Source organism: Vanellus vanellus (genome assembly GCF_965231255.1).
Source record: "Vanellus vanellus genome assembly, chromosome: 5".
Lineage (NCBI taxonomy): Eukaryota > Metazoa > Chordata > Aves > Charadriiformes > Charadriidae > Vanellus > Vanellus vanellus.
The window spans coordinates 204,670-229,825 of NC_138910.1; the positions used below are offsets into that span (position 1 = coordinate 204,670).

General features: G+C 39.7%; 1 protein-coding gene across 1 annotated transcript in view; it reads left to right on the top strand.

Annotated features, from left to right (window-relative positions):
* BAZ2B (bromodomain adjacent to zinc finger domain 2B) overlaps positions 1-25,156 on the top strand; it is an 86,812-nt gene that overhangs the window by 48,297 nt on the left and 13,359 nt on the right. Inside the window, exons 13-25 of the mRNA XM_082483184.1 lie at positions 3,934-3,999; positions 4,740-4,805; positions 5,483-5,527; positions 5,776-5,802; positions 7,008-7,073; positions 9,756-9,896; positions 10,681-10,935; positions 11,692-11,906; positions 13,325-13,399; positions 18,786-19,029; positions 21,175-21,237; positions 22,217-22,361; positions 23,959-24,623. Coding sequence (XP_082339310.1) covers positions 3,934-3,999; positions 4,740-4,805; positions 5,483-5,527; positions 5,776-5,802; positions 7,008-7,073; positions 9,756-9,896; positions 10,681-10,935; positions 11,692-11,906; positions 13,325-13,399; positions 18,786-19,029; positions 21,175-21,237; positions 22,217-22,361; positions 23,959-24,623 — 2,073 coding nt within the window. The remainder of the gene's footprint in view (positions 1-3,933; positions 4,000-4,739; positions 4,806-5,482; positions 5,528-5,775; positions 5,803-7,007; positions 7,074-9,755; positions 9,897-10,680; positions 10,936-11,691; positions 11,907-13,324; positions 13,400-18,785; positions 19,030-21,174; positions 21,238-22,216; positions 22,362-23,958; positions 24,624-25,156) is intronic.

Genomic DNA, 25,156 nt, shown 5'->3' on the forward strand with positions numbered 1-25,156 from the left:
TGTTTTACGTTCAATATTCATATTCTTATTGTAGTAGTATTTACAGAGGCTTAAATTAAAGGGATATATGGAGATGGAAAGGATGAACACTTACTATTAAACCCAGTATCTTTTATTTGTGATAGAAACTTGCTGAAATTTCCATGAAATTCTATAAATATAGTTTGCACTTGATGATATGTTACTTTGTAATGTAATGTGTATTTTTAGCTCTAAATAAAATTTTGAAATTGGCCGTGGGAAGAGAGGGTTCCAGGTTTGACTTCCACTGCATTCACTGCGCCAACTTCTTGGGAGGTTTCATTGACTCTTCCTGATCTAAAGTGCCTCGTGCCTTTCGTACAGGACAAAGCTGAAGCCTTTTGCAGAGAAAATGTTTCTTTGGCGGTGCAGTGTCTTCAAAGCAATCTCAAGACTGTTACCTATCTATATTGTAGTTCAGTTGTGTTTTCTCTAAAGATGTTTTAGTTACCATTTTTTGAGCTCTAGTTACACCTTTTCAACTGGCCGTGTTAGGCTCTGTTGGGTAATTGTATTTTGCTGCCAAGTTGCATTTAGATCTCTATAGAAGCTTCACATCTAGCATTCAGATTCAGAAATCAGCAAACCAAAACATGTCTATTTGATTTTTGTTTGTTTTTTTTTTAATCTCAGAGAATGATTAATTAACATGAAATTATAGAATCACAGAATCGTTTAGGTTGGAAGAGACCTTTAAGATCATCAAGTCCAACCATTGGCCTAACGCTGCCAAACCCACCACCGACCCACGTCCCTCAGCACCACGGCTGCCCGGCTGTTAAATCCCTCCAGGGACGGTGACTCCCCCACTGCCCCGGGCAGCCTGTGCCACTGCTTGACAACCCCTTCCGTGAAGAAATTTTTCCTAATATCCAATCTAAACCGCCCCCGGCACAACTTGAGGCCATTTCCTCTTGTCCTGTCGCCTGTTCCCTGGGAGCAGAGACTGACCCCCCTCGCTGCCCCCTCCTGTCAGGGAGCTGTCGAGAGCGAGAAGGTCTCCCCTCAGCCTCCTCTTCTTCAGGCTGAACATCCCCAGGGCCCTCAGCCACTCCTCACAGGACTTGTGCTCCAGACCCCCCACCAGCTCCGTTGCCTTTCTTTGGATTCGCTCCAGCACCTCAGTGGCTTTGTATGATCTCATCATCCCACCACTTAGAAATCATACTAGAAAACCAGATCTCTCATTATTTTGTCTGTAAGTGGCATCCTGAGGTGTTAAGCCAATGAAAATGTAAACACCTTTCACATCTTTGAAATCCAGATATTAAAACCTAACATCCTTCTTTTTTTTTTTATTTTAGAAGTAGTTAACCAAAATTGGTGTTGCTGCAGACTAGCTTAAATATCCCAGGAATAGATGACAATTAATCCTTGTTGGTAACTGTTCGGATTTGTCCCTGAAGAAAGTGCACAGTGTAGTAGTTGGTGGGGTAGAATCTGTCACTCCACCGTCTGTGAGTTAAACTAGAAAAGGCTGAGGGAGCTGGGGGTGTCCAGCCTGGAGAGGAGAGGGCTCCGGGGGACCTCACCAATGTGCCTGAGTACCTGCAGGGAGGGTGCCGAGAGGACGGAGCCGGGCTCTGTCAGAGGTGCCCAGGGACAGGAGGAGAAGAAGGGCACGCGCGGAAACACGGGGGTTTCCCCCTCAACATTGGGAAACACTTTGTCACTGTGAGGGTGACTGAGCTCTGACACGGTTGGCCCCGGGGGGTTGTGGAGTCTCCCACCGTAGGGATTTTTAACAGCTGTCTGGACACAGTCCTGGAGCACTGACTGTAGACTGTCGGTGACCCTCCTTGAGCAGGGGGTGTGACAAGGTGACCTCCAGAGGTCCCTCCCAACCTCAACCATTCTGAACTTTTGTAGATAGTGATAGCTTCAAAGTTTCCACTTCTGAGAGCAACCAATACTTGTTAAAGAGAGGCAAATAATATAGACTTTTTTTTTTTTTTCCCCAAGAGCATTGGACTTGTATCCATTCATATCACCCTATGATTATGAAGTGGTCCTTACATTCTTAGGTGTGCGGGGAGCACGAATTGCTTAATTGGCAAGTACATCAAATCCAGGCCTTGTTTATCATTGCCATGTTCCTTCTTGAAGTATAAACTGATAAAATTTTCATTATTCCAGTGTGGAGAATACTGCTTCTCTTCTCTGAGAGATTTCTTTACCCTGATCTCTACTGAAAAGTTTGTTGTGTATTAACTGTAGCCTTTGTGGAATGGACGAGTATAGTACATACTCTCAACTTTTGTACAGTTTTGTTTGTGAAGTATGATGGGGGGGGGATAATAGAGACTTAAGGTCCATGCTGTGAGCTTTGCATGTTGAAAATAGAAGTTCAACACTGTATAAAGAAGGCCCCAAACAAATTTGCTGGATACGGTCGTCTTACGGTGCACTTCTCAACAGTTTAAAGAGCTGGTAAGATTGGCCTGAAGTTTGTATGACCTCATGAGGTCTTCTTGTATTTAAGCTCTGTTCTTCAGGAACCTTTGTATGTCTTTCTCTTCTGTGATTGCTTGTTTTCTATTAAATGTTTTAGATTATCTTTTTTTAGGGGCTTAGTTTTGGTTTTAGTTGTTTTTCGATAAAGTATATACATCACTATGTGTTCTCTAGAAAGTAAAAATTTTGGAGTAGTCCATGTTCTAGAGTCTCAGACCAGCTCACAAGAAAACAATGTCTTCCACACGGATGGGCTTTACCCTTACTGTTGGGAAAACGTCTGCTGTTCCAGAGAAGAGCATTGAGCTCTGTTTCAGGCTCCTGATTCAGGATTTAGGCCTCCCAGCTCGCGGGGCTCTTCCCTGGTCTAAGTTTTGCTGTTAGAACTTTGCAGCAAGTCCAGCTGAATGTACGGCAACGCTTCATAATGGTCCCTTCCTAGTCACCGTGGCTCAAGTGGCTTTTTTGAGACAATAAAACCTCAATGTGCTAAGAAATTTTAATTTGAGCTTGGGTTATTATGGTTTAACAGACAAAACCCACGCAGTGCAGGAAATGTGAACTAATCCCAAAGTTTTCAATGATTACACTTCTAAATCAAAGTAATAGGACTTTATTCAGATTTTAGGAACTAATTCCTGAAAAAGAATAAATTGGAATATGGTCACAGGGTATCCATCTATGGAGTGCTCAGCTTGAGCGTTTTCTTCTTACCATGCTGAAACGTGTCCTACTGCCTGTGGCTGCTGCTCTGGTCACTTTTTTTTGTTATTTCACTCTTCAGCATGTGTAAAACTCAGTCCCCTAAAGTACACGTTAAGGCATCCAAACTCGCCATCAATTACCTGAATGCTCTAAAAATGCGGAGAAACCGCAGTGTACTGAAGTGTGACTGTCTTACCCGGGTTGCATGTGGTGACTATTTCTGGCTGACAGAGTGTGTGCTTTGGGTTTCTCGGACTCTCCACGTTGCCCGTGGTCCCGTGACGAACCGAAAGGCTGCCAGAGCCAAGGCAGAGCGTAGTGCTTTGACACAACCCCCTAATTCTTCTTCGGGGAGATCACGTCAAAACATCATGTTTCTCATGTCACAGCTCCCAGTTCCATTCATTCCTAAATAGCTCCACCAGTGCTAATTAGAATTTTAATGCTGCTAGCTCACTCATGTGATCATTAATCTGGTCCCCTTAAAGCTGTTAATAAAAATAAAATGCTATGACAGCACGAGCACCTGTGCATAACCACGTGTTGGTTTCTTCAGGGATATACCAGGCATCATCTAATGCTAGTAAAAATTCTAAACTTGCATTGTTATATGGGAACAATTGACTACAGTGGGTGTGAGACTTGATAACAAAAAGTATATACGTATAAAATTTGTAATTTTTTAAATGTAAAAGTAAATTTACTTTCTCAATATTGTTTTTTAACCAAGAAATAACTTTCTTACCCTTGTAGGAAAAAATTAAGCGAATCCAGCAAATCAGAATGGAGAAAGAACTTCGAGCTCAGCAAATTTTAGAGGTAAAAATAATGGCTCAAATGTAATTTTTGTGTTGGCATTTTAAAGAAAGTTGTAATTTTATAATCACACGTGCACTTAGGAATGTAACTAAATAAAACAGCTCTAACAACCCGGGCTTCTAAGGCCAGTTCAAAAACATGTCTTAAAATATTTTTCTTAAAAATACCTGTGTGCAACCCAAATCCTGCAAATGTTCACTTGAGTTCCTGACTTTCTACACAAGTAGTCTTGTATTTGCTAAAGTTAACAGCATAACTATTCCTGTGTTAGAAAACAAGTTTGCAATAATAGGATGTTAAAGCAGCATCATGCTCTGCTCTGTATGAAGTGCAGTGCATTTAAAATACTAAGTCTATGTATCTGGTAGACTCTACTGGTATAACACACTGGTTTCCTAGTGTACTAGTAAAGGTAGATTGCTAGTTTTCAAGTCTCCATTCATGAAAAAAGGAATGGTAATCTCTCTTCCATTTGTATTTTATTGTTTCTGTGTACTCGCTTTTTCAGTTATAATAGCCAGGTTAAGCAATTTTGAGTGGGACTTGAAATTCTGGCTTAACTTTTTAAAGGTAAATAATTGTGAATTGATTGATTATGAAAGCTGCATTGGGGAAGAAGTCTGTTCAATGTACCTGTATGTGATGATGTTTGGAACTTTTAAAGGCACGTAACTTTATTTCTAGTCAGATTATTTTCAAGTTGTGATGGTGCTGTTGTGTGACCTGTTTTGCATGCACAGGCAAAAAAGAAAAAGAAGGAAGAAGCAGCAAATGCCAAATTATTGGAGGCCGAAAAACGAATAAAGGTTAGTTTAGAGGAGCTCCAAAACCAAGAACTGCATTATAGTGTATAATATATGCTGATGTATAAAAGCTGTAAATTTGGAAGGATATTAATTGATAATGAAACTGTAAATAGAGATGGCATATAAATAACGTGTATCTGCGTTTATATAAATACACGAAGCGTGCACAGAGAGAAGTTTGTGTATGTGACGTACACAAACACACACGCATACATACCTTCATACATACACACGTGAATGTATAGAGAGACAGTAATTTTTTGTGTGCCATTACCATGAGTTTTCCTTACATGACGCTCAGTTTGCGTAACTTGTAATGCTGTTGCAGTAACATTATTCACAATATTCCTTTAAGCACACTGTATGCTTCTCAACAAGTGTAGTCTTTTCTAGGCTGTATGTGTAGAAGACTACAGAACTCTTTTACAAATGGGAAAATACAGTTTATATATATGTATTTCTATTAATGCTTTGGCATTCTGGGTGTATTTTCACATGAAACTCACAACTCGATAAACGTGCTGTCGTGTATACTATGTCTGCTTCTCTGTGGTCAGTTTATGGGGGGTGGGGAAGCAAGAATTTAAGACGTGCTGATTTTTAGGGTGGGAAAAACGTGCAACTTGTAAGTAAATTTTGATAGATATTTTAAGGTTATTTTTGTTGTTTTGTTTAAGGAAAAAGAGATGCGAAGGCAGCAAGCTGTTCTTCTGAAACATCAGGTTGGTATACATTCAGTCGAACAAACAGACAGAATGCCAATTGTGAACGACTACTTTAGCTATATGGGGTGGGGGGAACCTTCAAAATGTGTCCTTTTAAAATTTCTGGGTTTGATTCCTGCACAAATTTTCTTTTACCTTATGATTTGTTGCTTTGCTTTGGTATTGGGGTCTTTTGGGGGATTATAAAGTGGTTTTATGACTTTGTGATTTCTGTTTCATAATGTTGTGCCAACTCTTTCTACCAGGAGTTGGAGAGGCATAGACTAGATATGGTATGGGTATGTTTATTTTTGTACATCTAACACCGCATTGTGATTTGGTTGTGATATGGTTGTCATAGCAATGCATAAAATGTAGCACTGGCTGCTGTCATATTACATACTGCTGCATGGCTTTACAGCACAGTGCATTGCATACATCTGCTTGTCTTGTCTGTTCAGGGAAAAAAAAAAGACGTCTTGAACGTGCGTATAAATTGAACACGGCAATAAATAAACAAACAAATGAGGTTTTAAATCAGAAGTCTTTGTTACTGATGTCCCAATAGGAATTGGACTACTGTATGAAATCAGGGATTAATTAATGCAAAATTAATAGGTAGTCACCTGGATAATTTTTGCAAGCCTTGTCCCATTCACTGGGAATGAATCCAGACATTTCAAATACAATTTGAATTGACCTTTTTTAGAAATCAGGATGATTTCTTTTCTAAGTTTTTAGGGTACTGAGGAAATTAGGTTTCAGTCGGTGGTAAAGACGTGATGTTATAAGTATACAATGAAACATCAGAATACAATAGTAGCCTCACTGAATTATGCGATGAAATTCCCATAGCCTTTACCGGGGCCAAGATTTACTCTACAGCTTTTAAGGCAAAAAATCTGTGCTTAATGCTCTAGAATACAGCTCTTTAATGCCTTTGAAGTTACTGACATAATTTATTGAGGGACAGGCATCATTAATGCAAGTGTCGTTGCGTATGTCTGTGCGCCACCACTAGCTTGATTAAAACTGATCTAGAGCTGAGAAAATTATTCATATTGATTTGTTGCTTGGTTACAAAAATGTTAATATTTGCAATGTTTGAAAATGACCAGTTTAAAATTTCTGCTGAATTGGCTACTGAAGAAGTAAATTGCAAGTTCCGTAATAGCAGATGTAAGGTAACTGACCTGTTCCAGCCAACCATTATGCTTTTTGTTCTGCCAGCTTATGAAGGAGCATCACAACTGACCATAAGTAAATCTGTATGCTTCTTTTTTACACTGTCTCCATGTTCATTGCTTTACCTTTTTGCTTTTGATTGTTCTTGTATTTGCTTTCTAAACCTGAACTAAAACATGCACAGACTTGGCCATTCTTGTCCTATATTTAGTATTTACTGTGACTTGTCTATTAATGCTAAATTTGTTACTCAGCTTTTTTACTGATTTGAAAATGTGGATTAGTTTTGTTCTAATCTTATGTGCTTCAATAGGAACGAGAAAGGCGAAGACAACATATGATGCTTATGAAAGCCATGGAAGCACGTAAAAAAGCAGAAGTGAGTATTAATCTCTGACAGTGTGATGTTTTCATGGTCTCATTCCGCAGCTGTCTGTAGAAGAGCAGTCTCTTTGATGTACCTGTACGTATAGTGTCCTTTGTGTGCCTGTCAGGGGCAGGACAAGAAGCAATAGCCACAAACTGAAATACAGAAAATTCTGTTTAAACTTAAGAAAAACTTTTTTACTCTGAGGGTGGTGGTGGACCACGGGCACCGATTGCCCAGGTAGGTTGCAGAGTTGCAGCCTGCTGTAGCTGATACTGGGGGGGAGGGGGGTGTGCGGCAGCAGGGACAGGACGCGCAGGGACGGGGACTGGCTGATCTCAGGAGGGTCCCTTCCGTCCTCAGTGATGCTGCGCAAGAGGTGCCTAATTGCATAGTCACTTCAGAGTCCTTTGTGTTTCCGGGAAAGGAAGTTTTATTTTCTCTTCTCGATGTTGTTCATGTGTATAAGAAGAGCTGGACGTTAGGAAAAGGTTCTTCACCGAGGGGGTGGTCAGTCACTGGAAGGGGCCTCAGGGAAGCGGTCACGGCACCAAGAAGCCTGGCAGAGTTCACAGAGCGTCTGGATGACGCCTAGTCATACGGCTTAGTGTTAGGTGGTCCTGGGAGGAGCAGGGAGATGGACTCGATGGTCCTTATGGGTCAAGATACTCTGTGATTATATGACTGATCTCTGTTAAAAAGTTGTTTCTGATCTTCTTAGTAGTATCCCGTGATACAAACTAGAAAGGAAAATAATGACAGTTGTTTTGATGGTATTTTCATAAACTAAAATCAGGAATCTGTTTCTGATCTGTGTCATTCTGGTAAGTAGTGACAATTACAGTTGTGCAAATAAGGCTACTAAGAGCTGAATATTCTGAAGATGTTTTTTCTACAGCGGCTGTAAATAAGGGATAGATCTGATTTCAAAAAAGACAGTGTGTTCCATTTTAAAAACAGTTACCCTCTCTGTGTTCTTCACATCCTTCTTGAGGAGGAGGGCTCAAAACTGGACCCTCTTCCAGATAACAGTCTCATCAGCACTGAGTAGAGGAAGGTGATACCCTGAACGCCTGATGCACTGTTGGAAATTAGGATGCCAGACTGAATGGTTGTATACTCTGATCCAGTGTTGTAATTACATTCTTACTCTAATAGAAACAGAATAGCAAATGTTTATTGTAGCCAGTAAAAGTGATCTCTAAACACATTTATGAAACTTAGCGTGGTTAAGGTTTGCATTTTAAATCGTAACTGCAAATTAATACGTTGCCACTTAAATACCCATGTGTACTTTTCTTGTTTCTGGTTGTCAAAAACAAGTTGTAGGAAATGCCACTTGGCTTTGAGACCGTGACACATATTAAGATAAAAGGCAACGAACCATTTAAAAGAACGAGTCAGGGAGTATTTTCCAAAGTTCCTAATTTTGTGTGCTGCTGTGTATTGGGATTTTCTATGTGAGATGTAAGCTGGTAAAGGGAGAAAAACATGAATAAGCAGCGTGTCCCTCCCGCGGTCATCGCGGCTGCGAGGGCCTCTGGTCCCAGCGCAGGGGGTGCCTGTGCAGCCGTGAGGCAGCAGTGGGGCAGACGGGTACTTCTGTATGTGATGGCTTTTTTTCGGCCAGTGTAAGATTGCTGGGCCAAACACGTTCTTTGTGCGCAACTCCGAACTCTGTCTTGCCTTAAATCCACTAAAGACTGTAGTAGTCGAGGTCATTATCAGCTGCTCTGCGTGGTCACAGTGTTCAGCCACACTTACCGCGAGTGGTCTGGTCATACTCCGTACAGAAAGAATAAAAGGTCCTGGGGCCTGACAGAGCTATACAGCACAGTTCGTGTGTGGTTTCTGACTCTATTTTGCATTCAATACCGGTTGCGCAGGGGTTTGTAAGGAGTTGTGTGTGCGGGCCAGCGTGTCAGCGCCGGGGGCCTGCAACAGCAGAACTGCCGCCATCGGGGACGGGAAGGGCTCTTGGACTCCAAATCTGGTCAGTCTGGGCAGGTTAGAGGGAGCCTTGTACACTATTCCGTGTGACGCCACTGTAGCGGGTGTCTGTCGGAAGAGGAAAATAATAGATGCTGGGCTTCTCACTTGATCATCCCTGTTTTCTTCTTGCACAGAATAAAATATTAATGGCTGTTTAATTTCCAGATTGCACGCTAAGTGTGTGGTAATTCAAGGCCGGAAGCCACGTGTGTTGAAAAGATTGGTTGTGTTTTATAAGTTATTCGTAGCCAGTTTAGGTATTACGGGAATATTGAAACCACGTGCTGTCCAGAGAGGTCTTCCCAAGTACTGCTTCCGTGAGCGGTCCCTCATCGATGGTACTGCTGTGTAAGCGGAGCCTTCAAAGTCAAACGCCTTGCGCGCGTGGCAGTTCTTTACCGGATTTTCACTCAGTCATCTGAAATGGTACTCCAAAGAATCTTTCAGTGGAAACGTACTCAACACCCATTGCCATGTGGACAGGAGAGAAAAAAGTGAATCTCAGATTTGCTCACAGATACAATGATTTTGTTCTATTCCTGTAGATTTTGTTCTATTCCCTTCCCTTTACTTGAATGCAGGTTCCTTAATTGCTGTGGTAATTACTAAGATTATGTAAGTAGTGCTTTTCAAATTCTTATATTGTTCCATTGTAAGTATAATATGTGGGTTTTATTTTCTGCCCTTTTAATTCTATTTAAGGAAAAAGAGCGGTTAAAGCAAGAGAAACGTGATGAAAAAAGATTGAATAAAGAACGTAAACTGGAGCAGCGAAGATTGGAATTAGAAATGGCAAAGGAACTAAAGAAGCCTAATGAAGATATGTGCTTAGCAGACCAGAAGGTAATCATAATAATATGAACTTATTTTCTTGCCTCTTGTTTTTCTGTATTTTGCCATTGTGACAATAACTTTGTTTTCTTGCAGCCACTCCCAAAGCATTCAAGTTTTGGTCTAGATAATTGGATAACTATTAGAAATATATACAAGTACAAGATACTGCAGACACTGAAGTAGCATATGTTTAGTTAATTAAAAACATTTTCTTTAAAAGTGGCCTGCTTCCCAAAAAGCACTTGTGTGATTGCTTCAGGAAGAAAATCGATTACTCTGAGTTATTTTTACAGCAGGAATATGCGTCACGTGTCGGTACATGGGCACTAGATAGAGCTTTTCTCGTATGCGCAACTATTCTAAGCTGTTACTCAGACAAATTACTTTCCCAGTCTTCTGTGTTCTTAGTTCTTGACCTTCAGGACTTGATGTGCCTCAGGTTCAAGCCCTCTCTGTGCCTAAGAATTCCTCTCCCTATGTTCCGCAAATGTTTTTACACCACCTGTTATAGTATTCTGGCTCAGAATAGGGCCTGAGAGCATCTCCTGGCCAAAAAGTAACTATTTATTATTATTATTGCCTGTAACAATATGTGAATAGGTAAACGTGCTTCAGCTTTGAATTAAATTTACTGGATGGGATGTGGGGGGGCAGCTTCTCCATAGTTTTTTCCTTCTAGCATTGGCTTGCTGTAGGTCATATGGAAGTATCAGCCAATTTCCCTAGCTAGTATCAAAAAAGTTTTCTTTCGAAATATACTACTGGATCGTTCATGGTTTTCTTTACTTTTCAGCCTTTGCCAGAGTTGCCTCGCATCCCAGGCCTTGTTCTTGATGGAAGCACATTTTCAGATTGTCTCATGGTAGTGCAGTTCCTGCGCAACTTTGGTAAAGTTCTTGGCTTTGATGTGAATGTGGATGTCCCTTCCCTGAGTGTTCTTCAAGAAGGTTTGCTAAACATAGGGGACAGCATGGGAGAAGTACAAGATTTGCTTGTAAAGCTTGTCTCTGCAGCTGTTTGTGATCCCGGACTTGTTACAGGATACAAGGTAAAAAAAAGAGGAAGGAAAAAACAAGTCCATAATAAACACTCTGTATTTAGGAATGCATTCTTAATGTGTCTCTGATGCCTCTCTGATTTGGATTTGCAGTCCCTTTTTCTTCTCTTTGGTGTCACTGTTCTAATGTTACTCAAAGACTTTCTGTGCCCTGTCAGCCTTCCCATTTTCCAGAAGTGATACATTTCTGGGCATTTTTTTTCTACCCTGCCCGATGTCTGTTTGGACCCTTGTAGGGCACCATCACGTCTGTGGCTGCATCTTTTAACTCTCCCCCCCCCCCTTATCATTCTCGCCCTCATGCTGTACTCTCAGTGAATCTTGCCATTTCTTACTCCATAGACTGCTCTCTACATCGCTTCATCAAAACTCTGACGCATTCATGATTGTTTTTCTTACTGTCCTTCTTTTTCAAGCCAACATTGCTCTTTTCTACTCTAGAACTCTACATAGCACGATCGTACAAAACGGTATTCATCAAGTTTCAGTTGGACCCTGTCTTTTTTCATTTAACCTATTTCATTAATATTAATATTATCTCTGCTTTTAAGAACTTAGAGGTGAAGACATTCTAATTTGTCACTCTGTTCAAGATTCACATTTGAATAGCTTGAAAGAAAAATGCTGATTAAAGTCCTTCTGTAAAAATGCAAACACCCACCCCACTGTTTTAGAAACAATAGTGTCACCTGCAGAGGAAAACAATATTTTTAATGTGATTGTTCAAAATGTCTTTACTCTTTCTAGGCCAAAACTATTCTTGGGGAACACTTACTGAATGTTGGTATCAATCGAGATAATGTGTCCGAGATTCTGCAGATATTCATGGAAGCTCACTGTGGGCAAACCGAGCTGACGGAGAGCTTGAAGACAAAAGCTTTTCAAGCACACACTCCGGCTCAGAAAGCGTCAGTCCTTGCTTTTCTCGTCAATGAGTTGGCATGCAGCAAAAGCGTAGTAAGGTAAGATTTTTCCCCAGCAGGTCTGTAAAAATAAAATATAAATGTTATAGTTCAGAAATACTGTATACACTGCATTCTGTTAGAGGAGGATTCCTGATGGTCTTATAATGAAAGCTGAAATTTGCTATGTTACTGCTTCTTACCTGTATGTACTTCTGATACGATGGAAGAGTAAAACTTTTCCATGTTTTGTTTGTAAGTTTGTTTTTAAAGCTTGCACCAAAATTTCTGCAGCTGTTTGCCGAGTAAAAGATGAGGTTGATTTCAAATAAATCTACTAACTCTTCTAGGGAATAATTTAGAAGCATTATGTTAGTGTTCTGCAGTACTCCGTTTTCCCTTTTTCCTTTTTGTTTTTTAAGACCTCTCTGTCCAAAGACCTTAACGAGGGTCATAAGCTGAGGTGGCAAGCCTGATTTATCATGGTAGTAATTCAAGAAAGTGTATACTTCGTTTGTGGTCAGTAATGTATAGCATTTCATAAGTAAAAACCTCTCTATGTTAAACAACGTTTTGAAACCCAACAACATGCAATAGAAACCTAGGAAGTGCTAGTCTTGGGTTAGCTATACCTCTGCCTATGTACTTACTGTGGTAAAGCCTTTCATCACCTAATTGAGTGCTGGTTTGTTTCCTGGTGAATTCTGCTGCTTTTGGTATACCGCGCTGCAGCAGTGAATTGGCGTTGTGCAAGGCAAGGATGAGAGAGATGCTTTGCGCTTACCAAAGCTGGAAAACAACAGAAGAGGGCGGCGCGAGTGCCGTGTCCGTACTGTGCAAGAGAGTTCATGTGTGTTAATCAAATTCATCATAGTAAGAAACTGTATCTTATTGCAGATGACCAACTGTTAAATCAGATTTGTAGAAATGATCATTCAGAACTTGAGTTTCTATGTTTTCGTCGTAGAAACAGCTGTAGCCTGCTGAACTGTTGAGGCTGGGATGTCTCAGAAGTGTGCTCGCAGAGCGTCACTGTCCCGAAGCACTTTTTTGGTTCTTTAATTTCTGCAGTGAAAATTGAACGTTAGTTTGTAGATCACATGGATCCTGGTTAGAATACCATAGATGTACTAGTGATAACCTTGTTTTCAGAGCAGTGCTAGATGCTTTGTGGCAAATGCGCCTAGAGGCTTGACAGTGAATTAGAACTGCAGAAAGCAGCGTTGAATTCTTTGAATGACAGACTTCTTATGGAAAGAAAGCTTACGTGATACTGCAAAAAAAGACTGCCTGACATAGGTACAGAGTACGCTACGTTGGCATTCCTAGTAATGGAATTTCCTAACTTTAAAATGATTTATTTTGAATTTTAAAACATTTCTCCAGGGTAGATCATTGAGACGAAGCATCTGTACATATATGTCTGTCAGAAGAAGATACATAAGTTCACATTTAATGGGTTATTTTGTCTTTGACAGTGAAATTGATAAAAACATTGATTATATGTCAAACTTAAGGAGAGACAAATGGATGGTTGAAGGCAAACTTCGGAAGTAAGTTTCATTTCCTTAAATATTACAATGTACTGCTTTTTTGCATTTGCTCGGATATGCTGCTGTATAGGGAATTGGTTGTAAGGACAAAATCAGCTGATGCAATTATAAGTGTACCAAGAAGTTAGTAACTGAACTGCCCAGTTAAGATAGATGTGGATTTAGAATGGTGCAGCACCAGTCTCTTCCAATCTATTGGAGATGCATGAGGTTTGGAGGGTTAGTGTCCCTCAAAATTGGAGCAAAATCAAGTCCATTGTGTATTGTTTGGAAGAAAATTAAAAATTTTTTAACTAGAATATTACAGGAGCTGTCAAATCACTATTGACATTATCGAAGTTTATTTGGACTTACCATAATTACCGGCATTCATTCTGAAAGGCGTTTTAAGAAGATGTGAGTTTCGTGCAACAATGACCAGTTGAATTTATATTACGTTAACTTAGTGTTTCCCATCTGTCAATGTTCTGTGTTTCCCTATAGCTAGGGATCATATGAAGAATGCAAACTTTGAGTTATTTTTTATATTTTTATTCAAGGTAAATTTGGAACTTTTTAAAGGTTGTCAGTTTCATATCCACTGTTCTCCCATCCTACAAGACAAAATTCCATACAGCAAGCGTAACGGCTCCACCTGCGAGGAAGCTAGAAGGCATAAAATTCATGAATCACAGGGGGTAAAAATACATAGCCAGACCCTACTTTCTTTTTTTCTTAATCATCTTTACCTCTCACTGGGAATGGTAACTCCTTTCTTAGTCCTTGCTTTAGGTACTTGTGTTTCTAATCTTATGTCTCCCTTTTTTCCCTTTAATGTATCTCAGAAGGAAGAAGGAAAGAAGTAAAGAAGAAGGACAAGAGGGAGGTAGAGGAAAAAATTAGACCAATAAAAAGAAATTCTCTACTAAAGCTGCAGATTCGAGTCTGCACAGGGTTCATATATTTTTGTCTCTTAGGACAATACAAATACCTTTTCCTGTCTTCATCTGCATCCCTTCTGTGGGAGACAGTAAAAAGTGTTTCTGAAGTTCTGACGTAGCCAGCTGTCACTAGTGGACGGGGACCCTTACCTGTCCTGTCTCCATAGGGACCGCCTAGTCTTTCTCTCCCTCCATCGAACTGTAAGTACTTGTAGCTGTAGGATCCTCCCTTTTCCTCACGATCTCTCTTTTCTTCCCTTTCAAATAGTGGGCATAACACCCTGGAGTCCCAAGCCCCTCTTCCTTTCTACAGTCATTTCTATATTTCTTGTGTTTTCCCCTAACGTGTGGATTTTGGGTTCCAGTAGTGCTGTCCTTATTTTCGAGCGTAAGTATCGCAGAAGTGCTCAGACACGTTCTTCTGCTTCTTTGGACTTCATTCATCTCTCTCATCTTTGGTTCAAAGTCTTTGGATTTGCCACTGTTTTTCTGATGAAGCTTTTTAGAACACAGGAAGTTCCGTTCAAATACACGGAAACAGTTCTTTACGGTTCGGGTGACAGAGCACGGGCACAGGCTGCCCAGGGAGGTGGGGGAGTCCCCTTCTCTGGAGATTTTCAAGACCCGCCTGGATGCAGTCCTGAGTAATGTGCTCTAGGCAATCCTGCTTTAGCAGGAGAGTTGGACTAGATGATCTCTAGAGGTCCCTTCCAACTCTGATAATTCTGTGATTCTGTGATTTTTAGAAGAGCCTTCTTTGATCAAATTTAAACAATGTTTTCTTCTTTATTATGTCAGTTGGTGTTTTTCATAAACTCTTACAACTCTTCTGGGGCTTCTCTGAAAAGAAATCTGTTCATTTCAGTCTTCTGTTTGGTCCTTTTTTCTGCTTCTAGACTTCATTCTTACGTATGTTATCTTCCCCATCCATTTCAAAGCTCAGGCTAGCTGTTAAGCATCCTGGTCCCACACAGTTTTGCATAGGAATATCTGGTTTCTTGACTGCTCCCATGTGATCCAGGGTTGTGTACTCTTTTCATATGCATACAGACCTTCACGTGACCCTCAACACAAGCCCATCGTGTGTGGGAAGTGTATAGAGGTGCTCTGGAATGGGTTTATTTCATCTCAGCCTGGCTTGCCAGTGTTTGTTGTGGTGAATCTGCGTATCGCTGCCTCCAGACTGTCTTGAAGTATATCCGAGTGGGGTGAGAAAGGATTCTGCCTGGATCAGATGTTTGCACTGAGTGATTCTTTTGTGCTTATGTTCTCACTTTTTACGAGACTAGCTTCTCAACTGGATATCGGGACGGGCAGGGGGGAAGATAATATGAAAGCCGGTGTCTGTAAGATACAGAAAAGCAACATTAAGATCCCAGGCTGGAAAAAGGAATCGCTGTGTAAAAGCCCGTAGGGACGCTTTTTTTTTCTTTCTCCCCCACTTAAGGATGTTGAACAAAATTCCTTGATAAGCATAATATGTGTGGTTGGAAGTTCTGGGTGCCTGGGCTGTTTCTGCTGGGCTGATGGTCAGAGAGATGTTGCGTCTGATTCCTTCTGCATCACGTTTAGATGTGAACCTTGATACTAATCACCATTTCTGTAAAGGCACCTGTCTCACACAATCAAATAATCTTTGTGCTTTCTGTATCACAACTGTAGTCAGAAGACAGTCTCACCTCAGATGATTCAGCTGTTTTATAACTAGGTAATCATAATCTCGGCGCCTCCTTTTCCGTTGCATGTCTTCCCTTTGGCTTCTCTTTTGTGGCTTGACCAATATAAAAGGGAATGAAAATGAAATACAGCTACTTGAAGGATTAGGTAATATCTGTTTCTTTACAAGACTTGAAATACCACAGAAAAAGGTTTTTCACTGCAACAACGTTCTTTTTAACATGCCGGTATTATGGCATACTCCTTGTGAGTTAATTTCTTTCCAGCGAAGCCATCTCAACTGTAAATGATGATGGTATGTCAAGAGCAGTGTTACATGAGGGGAGAAATTGCACCCTGAGTTTGGGTGGCAGGTGGTAATGCTGATTTGGGAAACTTCCATTTTTGAGACCCAAGCTGAAGTACGTTAAAAGTGCATTGAAAGTATGATGTTTAGAATTTCTTTACCTTGCTACTACCTTATATTTGGGTACAAAAATTATGAGGAAGGCATGAAAATTAAGTCAAAAGGTTAATTTTCCTTCTATGATCTAGTAAACATTACAGATTAGATTAGAGCAGGCTTAAGTCGCACATCTAATTACCTGATGGGTCACCCACTCTTTTTATCGGCCAATAGACTTTATAATTCTCTCAACAGCTGCAGGTGTTGCTGTGGTATATACCTGGAAGTGAGAAGGGTGAAACAGTTTTCTGAGTTCAGGTTTTCTTCTCTCAGTGAGCTGTATGTCGAGGTAGCAGCAGGAACATTGTGCTACCTCTTCAAAAACCTGAACATTTTTTAAGTTACGCTGTCATTTTTTAAATTACGCTGCCTCTACGCTCCTTCAGATACAGACTGGTGCCTTCTTATGCTTATGGTGCTATTAAAATAGAGCATCATTGATTCATTTCCACCCTTATAATTTGTAGTGCAGGCTTCCTTTAGTCCTTGACAGCATTATATCTCTATTTTTGCTTTCAGCAAAAGTAGCCTTTTTTGCTTCTTCTCTTTTCTTTTGGGTATATGAAAGAGGTGTTTGCCCATTGTTGAACTTCCAACTGCCAGCTTTATTATTGAATTGTCTTCAAGATTATCGTAGTCTAATTTGTCTCTAAAATTGTCCAGTCAATCCAGTCATTGACTAGTGCTTTGATAGTCAATTCCTGTGTATAGGCAGGAATTTCCAGTCCAAAATGAGGATTTGATGGTTTGAAGTTATCCTCGTAAAAAGGATTTTATTTTTTTTTTTCTAAAAAACGTAACTTGGTGGCAGCCTGAGTAGTATTGATACTCAGTGAGACTAAAGCTTTTTGTACCAGACCTGAAAACGTTACTTGCTTCCAACTTCACTGGGAGGCTTGAGAAATATTTTTAATAAAAAAAAAAAAAAAAAACAAAAACATTTTAAATGGCTAAAAATTCATTTGTATTGGAAAAAATAAAAGTGTAAAACTTTCTAAAATCTCCAGTGGATAAACCATTGCATTCAAACGAGCAAACAAACAAACACCCCCCAGAAAACCTCAAAACCCACCACCTCCCCAACAAACGACCAAAAAAACCAACCAAAAAACCCACCCCACCCCCCAGAAAAAAACCCAAAGCCAAACTGTTTTCAAGCAAACAGAAGTCCCCTTGATGATTTCTTGCTAACGGACTTTTTAAAAAGTGCTGCTAGCAGTGGAGCAGTGACAGCTTCGTTTAAATCTGGGCTGTTGAGCGCTGGCGTTGTTGTCAGCATTTTGGAAGCCGTTGGTTTGTCCGCGCGCCCGAAGCCAGTACTTGTACCGCACTCAGCGTACGTGTAGCCACTTGCTGTATGGAATATTGTTTTGTAGGATGGGAAGAGAGAGAAGTATGACAAGGAAAAATTACGTACTGGTAATTGTGTTTGTCGTTACCGTTCTACTTTTCCCATCCTACCTTCTTCCAATCATCTCTTACAAAAATCTTTGTCTTTTCTACACATGTTTATGAATCTTTTCTCAGTCAGCTGCATTTTGGTCTGCTTTATAAGTCACTGGTTAGGCCTGGCTATTTATACCTCCTGTGATTCAGCATGTTTGCCTGCTAGCTCCCCGATAGGTGGAACTATAATTTTTGCTGTGTGGAATCTTGTCTTATAGGGGTTTTATAGAAGAAGAAGGTCTACTACAACCATAATTACTGGTATGTAAGTTTCCCTTTTCTTTCATAAAAGGAAAAATGAGAGTTTGATTGAGTAATCTCCTAGCGGTTTAGGTAGCTGAGATGTCTCAGAAAAGAAAGCATGTCCTGGAATAAAAAGATCAGCCAAAGAAATGAAGTTAAATAGTACATAATAAATTAAAAATGCATAAAAATATGACAGGAAAAAAAAACAACCTAGCTGTTGCCAAGCAAATGGAAATAATTTCCTACTTCGGACTAAGGATATTTGCCCCCCCCCCCCCCGCCCCCCAGGTATTTTATGAACATATTGTTAAATGCATAAAACAAAGCATAAGGCAGCTGAAGTGGTTCTTTCTTCTAATTGTCTTTCTGACTTTTCAGAATCCCTCTTGTGTTTCATTTCTTCTAAACAGTTGTGCAATAAAATTCACCTGGGAGAAGCAGAAATTCTATTCAGAACTGAATAAGAGGCTTAAAATCTGAATTTTTCCTGTTGACTAATGGCAATAAATATTGAGAAAATACAATGCTGTATTAGAACAGAAGAGCTCATTTGAATCTCAAACGTATGATTTACTTTCAGTCGCGTAGGACAAAAGGTATGTTTATGCTGCAGATGTGGTCCATAGTTTCACCCCTTCTCATGTGTTTCAAGGCTTAGAATCATTCACGCCAAGAAAACTGGGAAAAGAGATGCTACAGGAGGTGGCGACGTAGGAGAGGAACAGCACTCTTTGGAAACACCAACACCGGGCCGCAAACGCAGACGGAAGGCGGGGGACAGTGATTATGATGATGATGACGATGATGACAGTGATGATCAGGCAGATGAGGATGATGAGGATGAAGAGGACAAAGAAGATAAAAAAGGAAAGAAGGCAGAAGTTTGTGAGGATGAGGTGAGGGATTTAAGTGTAGTGAAATTAATTAAGTAATAAGTTAAAACCTGTTTTTCTTCTGTTTCTCTGCAATATGTCATTGCTTCCCCAAAATCTCATGACCAAAAGGAAGGAAGAATAACTTACTTCCAATATTTTTAAATTTTTGGAATAAGTTTATTTTCCGGAGTATTTTTTTTCTCTTTTTTGATAGCTATTACAGCATGGGTTGGTGGTGTGGTTTTTTTGTTGTTGTTTGGTTTGTTTTAGTTTGGGTTTGTTTGGTTTTGGTTTCTTCCTGCTTACTTGTTTTGACTTACTCTTAGTTTCTCTGAAATTCCGAAAGATTGTAACAGATCCAGAGAACTGCAGCTTTGTTAGCACATAAGCGTAACTGTAATTTTCTCTTGGGGAATAGTAAAGGTCGTTTTTTAGTTAACAAAATAATAAAGAAGTGTAAAGTTGTATTTAACAGTATCTGTTATAAAACTTGCCTGTGACCTTCCTGTGTATTTTTTCATAGCTTTTCTAGGGTAGTCGCTGCCCAACTGTATTTGATCACATGATGGTAAATTTTTCTAGTCAATATTAGGTTAGATACAGGAAGGATCACTGAAACGTTTTTAGCTTGTTGAGCTGACTTGTACCTACCAAAGTCAAAACATTTTTTAATAGAAGTGCCGCAGGACTGTAAGATTCACAGTGGAACTCTAGAGTTCTCTACCGGATGAAGTCTGACAGAAGAGACAAGCAACACCGAATACCACATTTTAGTGCACTGGGTGTTGCACTGTTTGCCAGAAAATGATCCATTTCTGCAAGGTTATCAGAGTTCAAAGTAAGGTCTCCTTCTCTGGAGACATTCAAAACTCGCCTGGACGCCTTCCTGTGCAACCTCATCTAGGTGTTCCTGCTCCAACAGGGGGATTGGACTAGATGATCTTTTGAGGTCCCTTCCAATCCCTACCATACTGTGATACTGTGATAAGGTCTTATGGGTACTGTGGATATGGCCACTTGAACAATGCATGTATCAGCTTAGGATAGGTGAACTCAAATCTTTGCAAACACTCTTCGTTAGAAACCCAACTGCTTTCGAGGGTAGGAACAGCCCTTTGTGCTATTATTCTGGATTTATTTCAAGTACTGTAACGTGTATGTGAAGTACTGTAATGTTAAAAGAATCCCTTAGAGGCATAGCATGAAGTTCTTCCAAATTAATGCTTCAGAATTAAAAATAAGTTATATTTAGCTATCTAATCTCACATCCATCCCTTACTCTTTTTCCCTTTACTACAGTCTCCTATTTTGGTGCACTGGGCATTTCGTAGACAAAAGTTCTGTAACTGCTGTAGAGAGATTCATTTTCTGATACAACAGAAGTCCCATTGCATTCACGCTGTATGTGGTATTTCCCTCTGGTGCGCTTTTACAGAGCCAAGAAGTACAAGACCAGTGGTGTCTTGAGGAGCGGGTGATTGGAAGCTCCTAGGATTTTGGTTGTATTCTTTTGGAAATGGACTGTTATCCCCAAAGACTTCCCTGAACTAAATTAAAACTTCGTTATGGAAATGTCTCTCGTTTTCAAATTGTGTCAAGAAGAAGGGAACCATAGACTTAATCACGGGCGCGTTCCTGTTCAAAAATCAGCAAGATTAGTACTGGAACTTTTATAGCAGTCTTGTAATTCAAAGTGGCTCTACAATTTCTTGTAAACATTGAAATAAAATGCAAGTGTGCACCGACCAAAGACTGATTGACAAGATTTTGACAGATTCCATTATTTCATGCATGAAAAACACTTAGAAATGAAGTTGAATATCCAAAAAGCTTCATAGAAATTAATATTAAATTCTATAGTCTGAAGTGTTCCTGCACAAACTGAAATATTTCTTCCAGTAAGAGAATGTTTTCAGCAAACATCTGGCCACGAGCTTTCTCCTTTGTATGCATCTGGGGTGGGTTGGAAAGATTCAAGATACATCTTTTCCCAGTTACATTGTTCCCAGTCAAATATATTGAACAAGCACAAAATTTGAGCTTTTTTACCCTTAGAATTTGCCTCTCATTTTCTGTTACATCTTTTTACGGTAATACTAGTAAGACATGGTAGTATGATATTATCCTGAAATAAATTTGGTGTGACAGTATATTTGGTGATTATAGGATGATGGGGACCAGACAGCAAGTGTTGAAGAACTAGAGAAGCAGATTGAAAAACTGACAAAGGTGAGAGGTTATTTGTCTAATTGCTATACTTCTGTTTGTTGGTCTGAAAAAGTGATGATAAATTTTGCATGTGAGAAGCAATGTCTCTGCCATTAAACAAATTATTGCAGTTCTCATTCCCTCCTACAGTTGGCTAATTTCTGCAGCTGTGTTCCAAGCCAATACAGAGAACTGCCTGCCTTTGCTTCAGATTTTGAAAGAAGAAACAATGGCATAGGAGGAGAAAAGTAAATGAGGATGATAGAATGCTGTAGATAGGGGTACTCACGGCCCATGGTTTTATTCTTCTTATTAGAAAGTTCATCATTTAAGACTTTGTCTCTTGGTTTCTCTCGCGTTCCCAATGGCAGTAAATCAGCAGTCCAGGTTTGCACCTGACCTCCAGCACTGTCAATTTAGCAGAGCAAGAACTGAATAAACAAACTGAAAATTTTGTTGCCCCCCCCCCCCCCCCGAACTGTTTGTGTTTGAATGTTTGAATACAGAATTTATTTTCAGACATTATTGTTCTCATTCTTTTATGAACCGGTTAAAATATCTCATTGGTTTCCCATCAGGAGTTCCCATCAGGACCTGCAGTATCAGCTATCTCCAGTGCTCTGTTTACCATTTGCTATTACTGCATAATTGATGGGATTTCAGCTGTTCTCGTGCAATGAAATCTTTGACCCTGTTGTTCTCTGAGAGTCAGTGTTAAAAAGACAGGACCTACCGTTACAAAACGTGTTTTTAAGGAAGACTGATAAGTTAAGCTCAACCAGGTAGTGATTGAATTGCTTTCTTTAAGGAGAGCTCTGTAACTAAAGTCATCAAGGCAGCAGTCGTGAGTAGAACGTCACATAACGCACACACAGTCTCTCAGAGAGCCCCCTCGTGGGACCCTTGAACTTTCGTTCAGTCTGGCAGCCGCAAGATGTTTTCTGTCGTAATGAATTTTTTCCCCCTGTTGAATTATAACACTTTCCCTTTTTTGAAACAGCAACAGAGCCAGTACAGGAAGAAGTTATTTGAAGCTTCGCACTGTTTGCGTTCCATGATGTTTGGTCAGGATCGTTACAGGCGCCGATTCTGGATTCTCCCCCAGTGTGGTGGCATTTTTGTAGAAGGCATGGAAAGTGGTGAAGGTAAGAAACATCAAGGAATGATGTCACACCGAGGCATGCTGTGCCAGGGCACACGGCCCATCTCTGTAGGCTGTCATTTTTTGCAGCAAGGACTTCAGGCTTCACCTTCAACCAGAGGCTCAACAGGCCACTGTCAGTAGACCTCTCTGATACTCTCTTTCTGATCATGAAATATCAGTGAAAGTCTTTCAAAATTAATGTTTTGGAAGTTTTCAGTTGTTACAGTTCTATATATTATGCTTTTTCATATTTATCTGCATGGGATATTTTTTGGCTCTTTCTGAACTATTTCACGTTTCCCTATGGCAGTGAGCTCTGCATATAGAAACAAGGATGACCATACAGTGTTTTCATCTTCTGTTGTTATATTTTGTGCAAATACACAGACTATTCTGTGCTTGAAGATTTGTTATGTCTGCAAAAATATGAAAACTATTTTCACACAGTGAACTACTGTGGTTTCTAATCAACAGTGTGATTTAGTATCTGTATTTTACAAACTGATCTTTCTTCCAATCCAGCAAAAGCTGAAGTTACTTTTTTTTAAATTAGAATGTAATTTTGTGGTTGTGACAGTTGTATACCAACTGTGATTGACTCTTTCACACACTTAAAATTGGATGGATGCAGAAAATACGTATTAATATGACCTTTTTGTGGATATTAGAATTTTTAAACACAAGCCTTCATTTTGGGCACAGAAAAATACTTTCTAATTCTGATACAGATGAACCAACCCCCCTAATTCTCACTATTTTCCCTCAAAAAAGAACAAAAGAAATCTCTGATACACATCAGAATTGCATGATCTCATGAGAATTGCATCATCCTAGAGGGCTGTTCAATTAAAATAACTGTAACATTACAGCCTGGTATGAGATCTGAGCCCTGTTTGGCCCCAGAAATAAGCCATAGAACTTTTCCTAAATCTAATCTTGATCTCCGAGTTACCTTTCTAAAATGGGTAGCATAAAAAAAATATTTTTCTGTGTCTCCTGTTCCGCATTATTTTATGTGGTGTGTTAGGAACTGTTTTGCACATGAGTAGCTGGATACAGAAGGTAAACTGTCATACGTTGTACTGCTTCCCTTCCTTTTGTTCACTTATATATTATATATATATATATAGTTCCTCCATTTTGTCGTTGGCTGCGAGTTTAATGAAATGGTCTGCTGCAATAATGAGCTTTAAGGCTATAAACATTGTACTCTCTTGATATAAACAGAGTTCTTCAATAAGGCATGATGAGCGTTGCAAAAAGAAAGCTGCCAAAAATTTGTCCCTTTCAAAGGCTTCACACTGGCAAAGTGTTTCAGACATACACGCATCTTAAGGGAGAATGCTATAGATATGTTAACTACATTGAGGTTGTTTTTCCTCCAGGCGTTTAGCAGGGTTTAGATCTGTGTGTGTCTTGAAGTGTGTTTCCTTCCACGAAGTGTTCTGTGAAGTGAGAAGTTATTTCATTTAAAATAATTAAAAAAAAAAGACATTGTGATCTAGCATGTGAAGTCATTTTTTTATTTTTGACTGTGATGATAAGAATGGTCTAAATTAGTTTGTTGTATTTCATCTACGTTTCTTGTACATTTTTAGGCCTAGAAGAAATTGCAAAAGAAAAAGAGAAGTTAAAAAAGGTAGAAAGCATTCATATCAAAGAAGAAGAATTTGAGACAGAAGAAAAATTACACTGTTTAAATACAACTCACTGTGAGCAAAAGGAAGATCTGAAAGAAAAGGACAACACTAATTTGTTTTTACAGAAGCCGGGGTCGTTTTCAAAACTAAGCAAACTGTTAGAGGTAGCAAAGATGCCACCTGAGTCTGACATTGTGTCCCCAAAACCTAATGGTGGCGCAGCAAACGGCTGCACGTTATCATATCCGAGTAACTCAAAAAACTCTCTCTGCAGTCTTCAGCCCACTGTGTCACAAAGCGCTGTTGAGAAATCTGATTCTAACAATCTTTTCAATCCTAATGCAAGTGGGGCAGGAAAGTTTTACAATTCTCCGCTAGTTCCAAATGATCAGTTGTTAAAGACTCTTACGGAAAAGAGCAGACAGTGGTTCAGCCTTTTGCCGAGAACGCCCTGCGATGACACGTCGGTTACGCAGGTGGATGCACCCGCTGCTGCAGCGTCACTCACCCCTCAGTCACATCCACCATCCAAGTCGCCCTCACCTGTTCCATCCCCTCTTCTGGGCTCAACCTCAGCACAGAGCCCAATGGGATTAAGTCCTTTTGCATTGTCACCGCTGCAGGTAAATAAGTGAATTTTTGAATAGTCTGAATTTGCTGTGCTTATTTAGGCAGAATTTCTGTTTACACAAATTTTTTCACAGAAGTGCTGTCATTATATATCTTCGTTTCTTTCTTTTTTGTTGTTGTCGTTTCCTAAATGCTGGTAACTAATTCCATGTTACACGTTTTATAATACTAGAAGTTTTTTGATAAAAAAAGATTAAGATCGCTAAAATTAGGTAAGCCAATGTATGATATTTTGTACATGTATTTCAGTAATTTAATTTGGTTTTTAGGAGGTTGGCCACTGGTACTAAATGAAAGTAAATAAAAACTAGTTTTCAGAAATGTGACACGCCACACCCTCCCTTTAAAAGCTGGATTTTTAAGCATTAAGAGGACCCTAATAAGGAATATTACACGTTGGTGTTAGTTCTTCTTAAACTAATCAAAAGCACTGAGTAAAGACCTCCTTTATGTTTTAATGATCGTTTGACGATGAGCATCCTAATCATAATTCAGGTTTCTTGGCAATAATTAATCATGGTAGTCG